The sequence below is a fragment of the Scomber japonicus genome, chromosome 11 (assembly GCF_027409825.1).
Source record: "Scomber japonicus isolate fScoJap1 chromosome 11, fScoJap1.pri, whole genome shotgun sequence".
Lineage (NCBI taxonomy): Eukaryota > Metazoa > Chordata > Actinopteri > Scombriformes > Scombridae > Scomber > Scomber japonicus.
In genome coordinates this window covers 8,484,338-8,501,776 of record NC_070588.1, presented here as the reverse complement: position 1 = coordinate 8,501,776, position 17,439 = coordinate 8,484,338, and the positions used below count along the sequence as shown (strand labels likewise).

Below are 17,439 nucleotides of genomic sequence, written 5' to 3'. Positions count from 1 at the left end.
TAGAAAATTATGAGGGACTGAAATTAAGAAGTCCTTTTGACCTATAAGCCTGAATATAAAGACATGAGGTCCCCGAACCAAACCAGTTAACCCCCTTTTAAACTTTTAATTTCTTTGTATCGACACTATAACCACCTGTACTACTGATTGAATAAACACCACGTAACCACAAACAAGCTCTAGTGTGATAGAGTTTCTCTGAGCAAGGCTAACAGAACTTAGGGCAGGGGACTCTTCGAGAAGAACACCACTACGACCCCGAGAGGTAAGCTCCAGCGCATCCGCATTATGGCAACACTACTGATATAAGACACAGACACACATTGGGTAGAGAGCTTGTGAAGGGACCCCTCGCAGGACCGGCCAAATGTTCGCGTTTGTTGAAACCTTGTAACTGTTAGGACTCAAGTAGGCTAGGGGCATAAATCCTGATAGGGCTCTCAAAACCATGTAACTGCCAACTCACCTTAACATTTCTAATGAATAAGAAGTAAAATCATTGATCTACAATCCTTATGACCAGTATGTTTTATAGAAAACAATACATGAACCCAAAGATTACAATAAAATCAATGTTAATTAGGAAAAATATAAATGTTTTTGTTTTAGCTCTTGTTTGTTGGTTGTGAGACGAGGTTGACAACCTGAAACTAATAATACAATTCAGACCACCACCAGTAAAAGCACCATTTATTGAACTGGCGCTACATGCACACGCTCACGTACACGCACGCACACACACACACACACACAATTAACAGATTGTTAATTGTCTTTCAATTTTGAGCTCAAGTCAACGATAGGAAATGAAAAAAAGGCCATGGACCAGTTACTTGTATAAGTTTAAGAAGATTATAACATACCATGATATAGTTTTTGTTGGATTCATAAACGAATAACAAAATACTGAGTGATCTTGATCAATTCTCAATTGAATATGAAAAGAACAAAAGATAGCTTGCATGGATTAATAAAGTGGGCTAGATCTTTCAATACAGCTGGTTCAAATGACAATCCGACTGCCTTAATGCTACCTGAGTCTGCTGCAGGTGGTCAATCATTTTTGACAGGATTCACGTTTGGAGACTGCTCAGGAAAATGAACACAGGTTTTATTTTCTATTAAATACTGCTACAAATCATTACATAGAATCATGACAAAAATAAGTAAAAAGAGGCTTTTCATTGTGGAAGTAGCTATTCCAGTCATAAGTCTTTATTTTACCTGATAATGAGTTAATTATGCTAATTACATAAACATGCACATCTTAGCAAGTAAATCTTAAAATCTATAAGTAGTTACACCAGACATCCCAAACTTCAAAAAGTCATTTTAGGGAATAAGAAGAAATGGATGGAAAAGAAAATGTACACTGTTTAACTGCACATAATTTATGGCCACTGGGAAGCTGATGGAAAGAACCTGGATCTATTCCATGTAATGTCTGTTTATGCATGTCTAAATCAAGTTAACAATCACTTTTGGTTTTGAATGTAAAACTGAAAGTGAACTGCTTTTCCAGTAAACAAGGCAGTTCAAATAAAACTTAACACATGCACACTAATGGGTAGATTGGTTTATGTGTATTTCATTTAAAGTCTAAAGCAGAATTGTTAGTAAATTGAATAGTTTTCACATGATTTACAGTCTAAGGATATAGCAACCAAAGTCCTGCCCGGTCATTTTCTACCCACTTTTATTGATTATTAAATTACAAGTAAAAAGGGAAAAGTATGAAAGAAAATAATCAACAATTTATAATTTGACATCAGAGAAATATTTAGAACAAAATCACCATTATATTTATTCAGGAGTTACATTGAAATCATCAGACAATACATACAGCATCAGACAATACTATTGGATTTGAAGATTAATGTTTATTTTATATCATTTGGAGATGGTGGTGAAGAGTATTGTTTGACACACTAGGCCCAAAATCTTGCAGGCGTTCACCTGAGATGTGATCTGGTGACTGGAAAGGCCCTTACATTTCAATTATATCATTTTCATTGAGCCCTGGTGCACAGAAGCAAGCACCTGCATTTGAAATGTGTCTCCACTCTTTTATTCAGTATTTTCCCCTTAATGTGTTACCCGGTTTGTATATAAATGCATTTTTGTGTGCATGTACTATTTTAAGTACAAATCATGTGTTCACAGTGCAGCCAAGAAATCACGTCTTAGCTCTCTGGCTCCATCTGCCGGCCATACTGCGGTACTGCAACATTATTATCTAGTGACTCATTGAATATTCCGTTATAGGAAGCCGACTGTAAAATTTTGGTTACAGATTTATAGCTGATATATTTTTAATATTTAGCTCACTTTAATCACATTTAGCTATTTTTTTCTTGCATTTGAGACAAATTACTGTGGAACAACATGTTATATATAATTGTTAAAAAAGTATATTAAAAAATAAATATAGCATAAATGTAACGAGAAAACCCTGTCACAGAATATGATGTGGCGTCTCACCATATGATGTTTCATGCACTTAGCACAACAATGAGTCACGTGGTAACAAACTAACAACATCCTCACTGCAACATAGATAGGCAGTATTGACAAAAAGGTCATTTATTTTTGGCAAAAAGGGTGCAGAAGTGGACTGAAGAGAGATAATTAACCTTTCAATGCCTGAGATGTTTTCCTACTTCCTGAAAGAAGGAGGACCTTTCCAATGGTCTCCCATTACCCATTTAAAAAACATAATATGGCACACTGTATGATGTCCAATTTTGGGACAAATATTTTTGTCTAGGGCTGATTCTTACACCTGGACTTTTAGAAGAGCAGACTCTGGACAGGATTAATCCCACGAATGCTCTGTAGAACAGCATTTAAACAATATTGTGTCACATATTTTTCTATTATTTACTTATCTTTGACACTCAGGGCCACAAAAAGGCGACGTCAACCACCCAAATGTGATTTACACTCAATGATGATGTTTTTTCTTTCTTTAGTGTTATCGTGCTGAGATGTTAACCTAGTCCCGAAAAAGCCCAAGTATAGAATAAAAGAGACTGGACCTCTTCAAACAGCCTCTTAAGGCTATTTGCTAAGTTTTGCACGAGTTTAACTTTCATGAAACCTCTATTCTGCATTTAACTGGAGTACGGTGGGTTGGATTCACCAAAACAAGTACGTCGACAACAACACAGCGTTTCATTTCCCGAGAAACAAAAGTGAAAGTATCGCAGCTGAGCCGAGACAGTCGGACCAGCAGCGATGGCCGACGCATATTCCTGTGCTCTGCTCGCTGAGTTCGAAGAAAACAACATACCAAAACTAAAAAACAAGTTAGTGAAATACTTTCAGAGTAAGAAATCTGGCGGTGGAGACTGTGAAGTCGACTATGAACAGGGCAGCAGGACAGCGCTGCTGCGCTTCCGCAGTGAGGAGGGTAAGTTTAGCCCGTGTGACTCTGACTTTATCACAAAAAAACAAACTTGAACTGAATTAACTTTAATTGTTCATCGACTTTAATACTTAATCGACTTTCGTGATACTGAAAACTTAAAAAAAACAACTTTTCAGACCAGAAAAACGTGTTGGGGAAAGGGTCGCATCAGATCAATGTGGATAAAGGCGTGTTGAAGATGACAGTTCGCTTACCCACAGATCAGGGCATACAGCAGGTAAGAGGGTACACAAGGCCTTTTTAAAGGTTGTCACATACAACAATCGGTGTCAGCAACTGTAGTGTGCACTTGTTCCAGTGTGTTTGTCTGTAAGACAGCCAAACTACATCTTGTTTAATTTATAGTGGGCATAGATTTGAGGCCTAACCTAACATTGGTTACAGAGCAAATGAAACCTGCTATCACTGCTGTCATTCCTGTAATATTAATTATCTGTCCTTAGGTAGTTGAGTACAGTTTTTACTGTAGGTACTTGAGTATATTTGCTCCTACATTAAACCTCTACTCCATAACAATTCAGAGAAATTAATGCACTTTTACAAATTACTTTATGGATTCAGGTTGATTATGTAACACATGATCAGCAAATAGATGATGTTGTATTTTATGGGTAAACATAATGCTTTAATGAACCCTGGAGGGAAATTCCAAACTCCTGGGTGAAGATAAGAGGGGGCGGGCAGACTATGATTTGCAATAATTGCAAGTGTAATTCACAACGTAACATTTATGTTATTATAATCCTTATACTGTGTACTTTTACCACTGATAACAGCTGAACACACACCTATTCCTCATCATGTGAGGAACCTTGAACCCTTCCTCAGACTGTTAAGTTGCAAAGTTTGTTCTAATCAGAGTGGGACAAGCTGTAAAAGTAAATAAACAGGCTGTTGTTGTGGGGCATAGCTCAATGTTAATCATGAGACAAGTCATAGAAGACAGTAAATGGAAAGCTTTTCTGTGTAAGACATGAATGTGTTAATTGATAAACACGTGACAGTCACAGTCACTGGGCATTGTGCCGTGTGAAACTGGTTGCATAAAAATGCCAAAACAATCCAAAGCAAAGGTAACTAATCAAATTGTTATTCTTGTCTTTCTATACAGGAAACTCAATCGGTTGAACTCAACAAGAACCGTAAGTACTGTTTTAAACAGAAAATATGTTTGAGGTTTATGAATGCTTTGCACCTTGAGGTTTGCATGTTGTAGGTTCACAGGAACAGCTTCCAAATGCAAAGACCACACATGGAATCAACTCCAGTTATTTAATTGATGATGAAATAACAAAATAATTGTCCACACCTGTCCATGATACAGCTTTTAAATCAATTGTCCAATTATTTATGACCCCCTCAAAAACAGGGTGGAAGCCTACATATTAAAGAGCTGTAATTCCTAAACCCTTTCTCCAATTTGGATGCAAATACCCTCAAATTAAAGCGAAGAGTCTGCATTTTAAATCCATATGCATGAAGCTGTAAGTTGAATATGTTTTGGTTAACAGGTAAAATAACAAAACTTGTGTCAGTGTCCAAATATTTATGGACCTAACTGTATCTAGTATATATACATACACACACACCCATATATACGTATGTGTGTGTGTGTGTGTGTGTGTGTGTGTGTGTGTGTGTGTGTGTGTGTGTGTCAAGCACACATTGTTGCACATTACATTAACTTTAGTAAATGTTATATCAAGTAGTTGTTCAGAAGAAGAGGTTTAAAAGTCATACTCTTCCCCAAAGGTGGAAAGTTATTTATGATGATTAATTCTGCCAAGGCATGTTGGGGGTTGGCGCACTGGCTTGCAGTTAGACGGGAAAAACTCCTTCCATTAAAATCCCTGGAGGTTTGCCAGACTGACTCTTTGTTCCTTCTTAATACAAGAAGCCACCATCTTGAAATGCTCTTATTTATAAAGGGCATGTTGGATGTCTGTTTTTCTTCTAGGTGCGATTTTTCAAGGAAGTTTTTAAAATCCATGATTCTGTTAAAGGAAAAAGTCACTAAATTCAGACCTTATTAAAACATTGTTTCTAATGGTTTATAATCTTATATTAAACAGCTTTAGTGGTTGCTTCAATTTTGAGAAACTTAACATCCTTTTGCACTAGTTTCACACAGAGTGCAATGTAGCACTCATTTAGGCCAGCAGACTGCTAAACCACAGATTTCCTCACAAAAAGCAGGAATGAAGTCAGTTTCAGTTTTGCTCGATCCACACACTCCTGTCTCGACACTACAGTTTTAGGTCATGGTGCTGATCTAAAATGGCTGAAGGTCCATCCCCTTTCTCTTATTCAGAGCACACATGCTCCTCGTAGTAAAGAGGCTATAAAGACATGCAGAAACTAAGTAATTTAAACTAACTAACTAATTTAAATTCACACCTAACAGAGCAGTGAGAGGTTGCACATCAATAGTAATGCCATATGCTTCCCTTAAGGATCTGAACACCACCTCCCAAAAAGGACGAAGGATAGGGAAAGCCCAGAACATGTGAAAAAGAGTCGTTGGAGCTGCACTACACCTCTCACAGGTGATGCTAATGGTAGGAAATATCCTTGCCAATTTAGTTCTAGAAAGGAGGGAATGGAGAACGAAAGGTGGACTGTTTTAAAATGAATGAGGCCATGCCTACTGCATGGGGATGATTTATGCACTTGTTTTAGTATTGCCTCCCACCTGTTATCTTAGGGTTTAAGGAGATAAGTTCATATTTTCATAAGTCAGCCAGCATACATGGTATAGGGGCAAGAGGGCAGGAGGTCATGGAATGAATTGGAGCCATTTGTGATTCCATCTTCACCCAAAAATGAGCCATGGGCTTAGACTGATTCTGGGCCCACTTGGTAACTCTTTGAATGTTGGTAGCCCACTAATAATGGAGCAGGCAGGGTAACATATTTTTAGAAAATGATATAAAATGATATAATGTTACTGACATTTAAGAGCAAGTTACTGGCATTGATATACATTCACTGTATGCATTCACTGAGTGTTGCACTAACCTGCACATCAATTTGGAAGACTTTTTTTTGTAAGGGGAAATCTAATGCATGCAAAACATTTCCCACATACAGAGATTTTATTCACGATTGACCATTATTTAGTGTTGTATCATCTCACTTAATTTAGAAATGTTTGATCACTCACTTACTCTCCATGTCATTAACAGAGGATGCTGCTACAAACAAAGAGCAGAGTACAGATGAACGTAATGAACACACACCAGCGGCCGAAAGTGAGACTGTGGCGAAAGGCAAAGAGGATGAAACAGCAGAAGAAGAACTACAATCCAACTCTGCTGTTTTAGAAAATATCCCAGATAAGTTGTACGGAGAGTTTTTGGAGATGCTGGTGGAGAACATTTCAAAGGATTTTGACTCTTCATCTACGTCCCAAAGCTTCACTTTGGAAGCCATTCCTGCCTTCTCCTCCGCTGTTGTGACTTTCCAGAGTGAAGAAGGTACTTATTTAGTGTGTGTATGTATGTGTAATATTAGCCATCTTACAGACAATTTGTAGAGTCCCCTGATCTCCACACATTTTCAATATTAACAAACATTGCACACACCCCACATTAATAGACAACTGATAGCACTAGTAATTTTGACACATGCAATTCTAGTCTACGGCACTAAGAAATCCTCACCCTCAATAATGGAAGTCTTTGTAAAATTACTACTGTGAGCCAGCATAAATCACAATATGCCAGACAAACTGCTGTACTCTCATTTAGTTGTCATTGAACATTACAGGTAACCTAAAACATGTTTTCTCTGGTTAACAGAGACGGTTTGCATTCAGTGTTTCTCAAAAAAACACAGTGTGAATTATATTGATTGCATTTTTGCACTTGCAATGCCTATTCTTTCAAGATTCGAGACATTGTTTACATCCATACTTTGTTTGCTAGCAGTCTTCTTTTTCCCAGACTTTGATGGTACATGGCTCTGTTCCTTGGTTCATTGATGCCACTCACTGCTCATCAGTGCAAGAGAGCTAAACTGTCAGCAGGACAATGTGACACTAACAAAATTGATTAACCTTGTTAAGAGTAGGTCTGCTTCCACCAAAGAAGATTCAGGAAAGCACAAAAATTGCTTTATGTTTGTATTATTTTGTGAATATATTCATGTCTGACTACCTTCATTTATATCTCTCACACAGAAAACAATCATTTTGTGACTAGATGCCCCCAAAACAGGACATTCAAGAATAAAGGATTGTCAGTCCGTATTCTTGAACCTACAGACCAAGTTGTCGTTGATGACATCAAAAATTTCAGTGAAGATTACTTCCGTCTGTATTTTGAAAATACAGGTTGGGATGTGGAAAATGTCACCATTAATGAAGGGGAACAGTTCGCTCTCATCTCCTTTAAAGACCATAGAGGTAGTGCACTTACAGTACACATTAGGGGCCCCATTTTAACGATCTATAGCACATGGCGTGGGCCTTTGCGGCGTGTCCAAATCCATTTTTGCATTTTTAACGACTGAAAAATGATCACTGCGCCAGGCGCATGGTCTAAAAGGGATGGACTTAAAGCGATGGTTCGGCATAATTTTGACCTAGCGTCATATGTACCATGAGGTCTATCTAAACACCACCTCAGCCGTTTATTTTAATTTGGTCGGAAAATAGTGGAGTTAGAGCTATCAGCCGAATGGCTTAGTACAGGCACTAACGGGACCACCAGTGTATCTCGTAAATTACCCCACTAATAATGCCTGGATTGTTATCAAACTTCTACAGTGGTACAAATAGAGTGTTTACTCATAAATTGATGCATTGAAAAGTTTTTAAGTAAATCAGGAGTTTATTAAAATACACACTTACCTGATGGCTTTTACTCTGTGGCTACTGCTAAAGCTGTAAACATCATCGAAATATTGCACGATCACTGAAATACCGCGTGGTCTCACAAGACACCCGCACAGCACATCTACAGATCTGTACGTGATCGTGAAATATGCACCAGTGACTTTAGACCTGTTTTTTTTGGTCAGTAACGCAATCGCTTTCCTCTGCCTTAACTAGCAACGTGACACCAATGCGCCTGACCACACTTCATTTTGAGACCAACATGCCCATAGGCAAACAGACTGGTGCAGGTGCATTTGCTATTTAGACAACATGGACGCAAGGCAAGAAAATGACAACTGCGCTGAGGGAAACTAACAAAGACACATGCGCCACACCCGCCATCCGCTGTGCACTGATCTCAAGATAGGGCCCTTAATGTTAATGTGTGAATATACAAGTTAATAAACATCAGATTACATTTAAATCAATTCTGGACAATGTGACAGTTGATGTTATATGTGATTTTATATTATTTTGTTTCCCATAGCTGTTCAGGACATCATGAAGAAGAAGCATCACATCAAAGGGGTAGAAATCAAAGTGTATCCCTTTTACAAATCTCTGGGAACAGCCCTTTATGGGAAAGACAAGCCTTCGCTAAAACTCCCTGCTGCAATATTTGAATCCATTGATGGTGCTGTCTGGAAATACCTAAATGACAGGAAATCAGCAGCAGAGACAGTTCGTGGTGACTTGGTAAAACATTTCTGCAATGTAAACCTCCAACAATCTACTGTGTGCCTGAGCCCTTTTCCTACATTGCTACAACAAAAGGATGCTGAAGACCTCATCAAAGAATGGACGGACGTAGTGAAGTCAGCCTTTGTGAAAGCTGTGTCAAAATTCAAATCCCTGAAGTTGCAGCTAGGGTCAGAGGTGTGGGAAGAGTCAGAGGATAAGATCAGAAAGATGCTCCTCAATGAAGATGTGGTTGTTGTGCCTCACAAAACCAGTGGTGTCTTATCAGTGGCTGGTCTTGTGGATGATGTCAACAGACTAGAGAAAACGCTTCCTGAAGTTGTAAACAAGATTGTCAAAAGGGTCCACAGGGAGAAATCAAGCATAACCCAAGAGATCCAAGTGCGACCGTCTGTTTTGCACATCCTGTGTCAAGATGGCCTTCAAGGCAAGCTGCTACAGGTTTACCCAGAGCTCAAAATATCATCTGGAAAAGATGGTCAGAATCTTATTGTAACTGGCTTAGGGCCAGAGGTTTTGGCAGTACAAAACATCATATATCAGCAAATGCTTGCACTAAAAAAACAGAATTTAGAAATGGACAACTTTGTTATTAGCATGTTGAAGGACGAAGACCAAGAGGAACTGACAAAGGTTCTTCTCACATCTAATAAAATTAATGCAGCATTTGAGATAGCTTCACAAAGAGTCCAGCTCCTTGCTGTGTCTGACAGAGATCTGAATGATGCTGTTGATCATTTGAGAAAGCTGCTAATATCTAAACACATTGATGTTGAAGATATTAATGTCCTGAACAAGCCAGAGTGGCAAAAAATGATCCTCCAGTTAGAGAATGCCAACAGTGAGTTGTGCAGAAAAATTCAAATCCAGACCAAAGGATCACAAGTTGTGGTGTCTGGCAACAAGGATACAGTCGCAAGAGTTAGCAGTAAACTTGATGACTACTTACAGCAAAATGCTCAAGTTGAAGAAGTTGTTGCAGTGAAGAACAACACCATAGTTGAGTACATTAAAAAACATCACACATCTTGGTTGGAGCAAGTGGCAGGCAAAGTGGAGGTGTCTTTCCAAAAAGAGGCCATCTATCTAAGTGGGTCCAGAGTCAATGTCACAGACTGCAAAACCTCAGTTGAAGACTCAGTCTCTTCTGTCTACTTTGAAAGTTTAAAGGTATCCAAGCCTGGAGTGAAGAAGTTCTTCAAGGATAATGAAGCTATGTATGCTCATTCACTCATGACTGAAACTGGCTGCCTGGTCCAGCTGGTGAATGAGACTAAGGATGGACAGAAGGATGACACTTTTAGACAAGTACAAAAGCCTGTGTACCAGGTTCAGACACCTGATGGAGTAGAAATAGCTGTTTGCAAAGCAGATATGTGCAGTTACCCAGTGCACGCAGTTGTCAATGCTTCTAATAAGGACTTGGATCACAATGGAGGTCTTTCGGCAGCACTACTGAAGGCTGCTGGTCCACAGTTCCAGGATGAATGTGACAAACTAATTAAGTCAAAAGGACAACTCATGCCGGGAGACACTGTGATAACTGGTGCAGGAGGCCAGCTTTGCTGTAAAAAAGTCATCCATGCTGTGGGACCCAATTTTGATCCTACCAACCCCAAAAAGGCTCTGGCGCTATTGAAAAGAGCTGTTAAAGGAAGCTTAGACCTCGCTGAGCAGCATAGCTGTGTCTCTGTGGCTCTGCCTGCCATCAGCAGAAATCAGGGCTTTCCTCTCAATTTGTGTGCTGTCACCATCGTCAAAGCAGTGAAGGAACACTGTGAGGACAAGTATGACGACATCACCCTGAAGAGGATACATTTCGTGAACAATGATGATGGCGCTGTTCAGGCTATGGAGGCAGCTGTCAGACAGGAGTTTGGAAATCATGGTGTCAGTTCTTCTCAGCAAACTCCTACCCAGACTGTCAAATCACCAGTGAAACAGGTTGCATCTGACCCAAACTGCTTGTGTCAAGGGCTGACCAAAGAGGGTATGGGTATCATTCTGACGACAGGAAATATCGAGAATGCCACGGTAATTTTATATATTTTTTTATGTTTCCTCACCAAAAGTAAACAAGTTGTGTAAGCATTTAACGTTTTGACAGGACTACATTTTATAGCATTAACTATTGACCGTAAGATGGGGTCTCACAGGATTTGACTGATTTTGTTTAGATTGTTGCACTGATTCTTGACTGTTGCAATTGATAATATCTTATTGACACATCCTTAGACGGAAGTTATCGTGAATACTGCGTCTGAAGATCTTGCACTGAACAGAGGGGCAGTTTCAAGTGCCATCCTGGGTGCGGCTGGACCCAAACTGCAGCAGTTAGTAAAGGCAAAGAATGCAAAAGGAAATGTTGGTGAAGTGATTGTAACTGATGGCTGCAACCTGAAGTGCAAACATGTGTTTCATGCAATTGCACCTCACTGGAACAATGGACAAGGCGCAACTGAAAAGGTGAAGTCTTAAATCATACTTAGAATTTGCTAATTCAGTCCTTAGTTTATATATTTTCAGATCAAATGAAAGCACATTGTAAGAAAAATATCTGAGATCTTTTTTCATTTATTTCTGTGACAGCAATTCTTTAAACATTATCTTTCTAATTTGTGCAATGTAAGACACGTTGCTTTGAGCCTTTCTGTGTGAGGTCACAGGACAAAGGTGTATTATATAATAGAGGCAAGGACTAATAAATGCCTGCAGCAGTAGCATAAACGTATATATCTCACACCTAGATATTAAATTCCTTGAAATTATACCTTATAGGCACTGAGTGACATTTTCAAGGACTGCTTGAGCAAGGCAGAGGCCAGCGGTCTGACCTCCATATCCTTTTCTGCCATTGGCTCCGGAAATCTGGGCTTCCCAAGAGACCTTGTGGCCTCTTTGATGTTGGATGAAACCATAGCGTTCAGCAGTAAGAAGAAACCTAAGCACCTGAAGAAGGTCATGATTGTCCTTTACCCAAAAGATGCAGACACTATCCAGGTATGGAAAGAAAAAAAAGCTCAGTTGTACTATCATGCTTAGAGGGCTAAATGAAAATGTAACCATGAAATCAAATTTGTGATAAATCACCAGTATCAACCAGTAATATCTCACCACTACATCACTGTTAACTTCTTTGTGAGTGTTTCTGTAGAAGACATTCCTCTGTTTGTTTCCATCAGGCTTTTATTGACGAATTTAAACAGAAGTTCTCCAACATCTCGTCTGGTCCGGTGGCCTCCAGTTCCACACAAAGTTCAGGTAAACAACACTGCTGTAACCTTGTAATGTGCAACTATAATGCAATGATTATTTAAAATCTGCAGAGATGAAATCAGCAGTTTTCCTATGAGCTAATGATAAATTCGCATCATAAGTGATACTATACTGTATCATTAGTGTTCACATAGTTTGGGCAGCAGTAAAAATAAGTATTAATAAGTAAGTAAGTATTAATCTGTAACTATCTGTATTTTTACTTTGCTTTTATGTTTTTTTTGTACTGCTGCAAGGTCCCTTTTCTAAAATCACCTCAAGCTCAGGAATGCACGAGACCCAAATGGGAGCTGTGGTTATACAGGTGGTGACAGGAGACATTACCAAAGAGACCAGTGATGTCATTGTGAACTCCTCCAATGAGGGGTTCACTCTCAAGTCAGGTATGTAATCCCAGAACTGAAATATTTAAAAAATTCACATTTTGAAACCATTACAGTTGTATCCATACATTAGATGAATCATACTTCTAGCTTAAATTTAAATATCTTTTCTTCTCTAGGAGTATCCAAGGCTATTCTGGATGCAGCTGGTCAGGCTGTTGAAGCAGAATGCCAAACCCTGGGTAAAAATGCTTTTATGACAATGAAACAGATATATTTTTACAGCCCAGGTGTAGCCATATTTGTGGGTCTTGACATGGATTCATGCAGTCAGTTATTAATCCAATCCTTTAGTCCACACCATAACACAAAATTGCTCAGAAAACAAGTGTGATACACACACTCACATTTAAATCCACTGCCTATTCTTTTAGGTGCGCAGCCTAACCCAGGCATCATAATGACCCAGCCAGGTAACCTGAAGTGTAAGAAGATCCTCCACCTGGTCGGACAAACGGATCTTATAAAAATCCAAAAGGTTGTGAAAGATGCTCTCCTGATGTGTGTGAAAAACTCACACACTTCTGTCTCCTTTCCTGCCATTGGCACAGGTAAGATATATCAGCAGGATGACATTAATATTTATCCTCAAATTCATCTCAGCTGAGTGTGTTTGTGAACATTTAAAAAACTTCATCCATGTGGTTTTATTGTCTTCTTTTTGTTAGATTTTTTCTCTCTGGCTGGGTGAAGATTTACCTTGATTCTAACAAAAGTCTGTCATTTATTCTAATCTATTTTAGGTCAAGGTAATGTAAAGGCAGGGCAGGTCGCGGATGCCATGTTGGATGCAGTGATTGATGTGTTGAGCCAAAATACTTCCAGCCCCCTGAAGACAGTCAGGATTGTTATATTCCAGGCACCCATGCTTACAGAGTTCTACAAAAGTATGCACCACAGGGAAGCCACTGAACCCAAGAGTAAAGGAGGCCTCTGGGAAAACCTTGGCTCCAAAATCAAATGTAAGTACAGTAAAATGAATCAAGTGGTGTTTATATTCATTTATCCATCATCAGCTTTTAATGTAAGAATCTAATGTGAAATTTGTAATTTGTTCCTTTAGCATTCTTTACTGGTGAAAGTGCTGACAAACCAAAGAAAGAAGCAGATTTTGTCATTAAGGCTCTTGAAGTGGACGGTGCTTGCTTCCACATCTGCGGTGACTCACAGACTGCTGTAGACAAAGCCAAGCAGCGGATTGACAACCTCATATCGAAAGAGTACGAAACCATCTCGATTGATGACAACAACATCCTTAGCTTATCTGATCCAGACTACCAGAAGATTGTTGACATCCAGAAGAATATGGGCGTTAGCATATGGACTGAAAACAAGAACGGCCAAATTTCAATGGTTATTGAGGGAATCAGCAAGAATGTGCTCAAAGCCAACATTGAGATCCAAAAGATGCTGAGGATGGCAAGAGATGAGGAAGACATGAAGAGAAGAGAGGATCTGGCAGCCACAGTGGCGGACTGGCAGTACCAGCAGAATGGGTCTCAGTTTCAGAGTTTTGATTCAAAAACCAACTTCCTGCTTGAAGAAGCACTGGGAAATAAACTGCGTCAAGTGAAAGTCACAGTCATGGGTCAAGACTACACTGTCACTATGCCAGATGGACCTGCCACTGATAACCAGGGACATACCCTACAGATAAAGCGAATTGACAAACTAAAAGGTATTTCACTGATATATGCAGTTCTGCATCTGGCCTGTCACATAGAGACAATAATGCGCTAGTAACCACTAAAAGTTTCAATACAAAACCAGAAATAAGCACATTCAAACCAAAATTATTTGTAGCTTCGATTTCTCTAATTGTCAGGATCCAGTTGTCCACACAGATTTGTTTAAACTGAGATATAATGCGTTTTGATAGAATGATACAAATGAAACAGTTTGTTATGCCACTAGATGAAGATGTGCCGGAGGAATGGGATGCCATGCCAGCCAACACATCGAGTCATGCTGTCACCATCCAGGCTGGAACGGCAGAGCACAATGAAGTCCTGAAACTGTTTCAGGCTACCTGCAAGCAAGCTGTTATTAAGGTAGTCTACATATAACTCGCACTGACTGTAAAAGTGAATGATGTTTCAGCTATGACAATGAACTGAGAACAGAAGTTAATAGAGCAGGAATTTGCTGACTGACTTCCTTCTATTCACTTTGATTGAGCTACTCAGCCAGACTTTGTTCCTCCTAAAGTGAAATATATCAGGATCTGACATACTATCTAGTGAATCACATCTAGATGAACTCTTTCAGTTTCTAATGCCCACACTTTTACAGACAAAACAATTAAAGTAATAAACATAAAGAGAGAACAGAATTCACAAAAATGTGTTTTTCCCTTTTCTTAGATTGAGCGGATCCAGAATCCAATATTATGGAAGGGCCTCCAGATCAAGAAGCGTGACATGGAGCAGAGAAATGGTCATCAGAACAATGAGAAACGTCTCTTCCATGGCACCTGCCACTCCACTGTGTCCATCATCAATGAGCTTGGCTTCAACAGGAGTTATGCAGGAAAGAATGGTGAGAATTTTTTGGGGGGCATTTTAAGGCGTTTAATAGAGAGTCAATAGTGAGTAGACAGAGAGAGAATATGAGAGGTGAGCGAGTAATGTCTTACTAATGGTCCCTGGTCAGACTTAAACGAAGGACATTGTGATTATTTAATACAATATATATATATTAATTTGAGACTTCTCCATCTCTACTGAAAAACTGCAAAGTGATATAATATAAATAACCATGTGACTTGAGCTTTGGCTTATACATCCCATTCTTTTCATGTTTATTGTAAGTTTTTACACCACATTTAAAGGATGGATTCACAATTTTTGAAATTCTGAAAGTCCCTCTTTTTGTTACTATACTCCCATTATAGATCAACAGGGAAACACTGTCTGAGGAAACACAAAGATTTGATAATAAAAAGACTATGAATATGTCAGATATCTACTTGATATGACTAAATCAGACTGCTGAAGCCTCAGACAAGCTTCACATCAACTTTAACATGTAATATACCACAAAATGTGTGGATTATGGCTCCCATCACTTAGACTGGAGACACATTTGAGGGAAATCTTTTAATAGTCAGTATGAGCAAGAGCAATGATTACAGCGAGGAAAACCTCTTTCACTGATCATATCACCACCTGACTGTTATTTAAAGACAGACTTTGGTTTGAGTTCTCGGGTTCTGTCCAAAAGAAAACTTTCTGCTAGTCTTTGTGCTTATATTATAATAGACCCACTATTTATTAAAGCTCTATAAAGGTTCCCTGATCAAAACAAGGAAAGTAGTGAAATATTCATTTGTTTCTGAATATTTACTTTACTACAAATATCTCACATCTCAATAACTGCTGCTATCCTGTTTTCAGCTGCTTGTTATGGCAATGGCACATACTTTGCTGTCAATGCCAGCTACTCTGCAAGTGGCACCTACTCCCCGCCAAATGCACAAGGAGAGAAGTGCATGTACCTCTGTCGTGTGCTGACCGGGGATTACACGCTCGGACAACAAGGCATGATTGTACCACCCACCAAGGGCACCGTCGGTGTTCAGAAGTACGACAGCCTCGTTAACAACACGGCCGCCCCTGTCATGTTCGTTATCTTCCACGACTCCCAGGCTTATCCTGAATATTTGATTACATTCAAGTGATAACTGAAACAATGACTGTACTTGTTTACACTGCCTTACACTATCACCAATTATCTGCTGATTTCTGTTCTTTAAACCATGTCATATTTTTGATTTTGTGATCCTCTAAACCGTTTAAACGTATGCCATATATAATCATTGTCACCTCCAAATTTACAAGCAATTATTAATTGGTTCAGTCATGAAAGTATTTGTTGTCAGAGCCACATAGTGCCTTGAAAATGTCTCTGTGAACATAGAAGGATCATGTAAGAAGAAATGGTTGAAAAGAAAAAGGGACACTGTTTAACTGTGTGGAGTTTATTGCTACTGAGACGCTGATGGAAAGAATCTGAATCAATTCCAGGAAATGTCTGTTTATGCATGTTTAAATCAGGTTAACAATCACTTTTGGTTATGAAAGTAAAATTGAAAGTCAGCTGCTTTTCTTGTTAACAAGCCAGTTCAAATAAAACTTAAACCATTCTACTCATTAGTGTGCTTGTGTTATGTGTAGTTAATTTAAAGTTTAAAACAGAATTAGAAGTAAATTGAATAGTTTTCACATGATTTACAGTCTAAGGAAATAGCAACCAAGATCCTGTCCTTTTATTTTCTACCCACTTTTATCGACTATTCAATTACAAGGAAAAGTAAGAAAGAAAATAGTCAATGATTTCCAAATTGACATCAGAGAAACATTTAATGCAAAATTGCCATTATATTTATTCAGTTTAACGGGAGTTACATAAATTTAAATCATGCAGTTGTACTAAAGCAGTTGCAACAAAGTGTTGATTATGTCTGAACATCAACACAAACTTCCCTCCAATTCTCAGTAGAAATGTCCTTCTCCAGATGCAACTTCCAAACTTTAAGTTAAGCTCTGAAATGTGTTTTTCTTGTTCTTACAGTACCTATAAAAGTACACAATTACAGTTACAGTGCACAACAAGCACTTTGTAAATAAATAGAAGCGCCTTTCTCTTCGCAAAACACCAACAACTGCCAGTAGATTCAAACAGAAGAATAAATAAATGACTTTAAACCTCACATGTTGCAATGTTTTGTGATTACATTTTAGAAATATGAAAATGTATTTGTTTTGTGCAGA

The 17,439-nt window shown here is 38.7% G+C and overlaps 1 protein-coding gene across 2 annotated transcripts; it reads left to right on the top strand.

Moving 5' to 3' along the window:
- Positions 1-3,200: 3,200 nt before the first annotated feature.
- Positions 3,201-16,371, top strand: parp14rs1 (poly(ADP-ribose) polymerase family member 14-related sequence 1). 2 transcript variants are annotated; one of them, XM_053329173.1, is made up of 18 exons: positions 3,201-3,412; positions 3,547-3,647; positions 4,542-4,572; positions 5,884-5,988; positions 6,616-6,906; positions 7,611-7,835; positions 8,797-11,042; positions 11,244-11,474; positions 11,787-12,008; positions 12,191-12,269; positions 12,521-12,667; positions 12,787-12,849; positions 13,042-13,218; positions 13,411-13,629; positions 13,731-14,345; positions 14,582-14,718; positions 15,031-15,205; positions 16,063-16,371. In XM_053329173.1, the coding sequence occupies exons 1-18, from the start codon at positions 3,238-3,240 to the stop codon at positions 16,344-16,346; spliced, it is 5,523 nt and encodes a 1,840-aa protein (XP_053185148.1). In that variant the 5' UTR covers positions 3,201-3,237; the 3' UTR covers positions 16,347-16,371. The 2 variants fall into 2 exon arrangements, with proteins under 2 accessions (XP_053185148.1, XP_053185149.1); XM_053329174.1 differs by lacking the exon at positions 5,884-5,988.
- Positions 16,372-17,439: the final 1,068 nt, after the last annotated feature.

What these genes read in the sequence shown, in the direction of transcription:
- parp14rs1 (XM_053329173.1), top strand. Translation starts at nt 3,238, where the DNA reads ATGGCCGACGCATATTCCTGTGCTCTGCTCGCTGAGTTCGAAGAAAAC. An exon ending in CCTTGGCTCCAAAATCAAAT is followed by an intron (nt 13,630 to 13,730) that starts GTAAGTACAGTA and finishes TTGTTCCTTTAG; the next exon opens with CATTCTTTACTGGTGAAAGT. An exon ending in GCGAATTGACAAACTAAAAG is followed by an intron (nt 14,346 to 14,581) that starts GTATTTCACTGA and finishes TTATGCCACTAG; the next exon opens with ATGAAGATGTGCCGGAGGAA.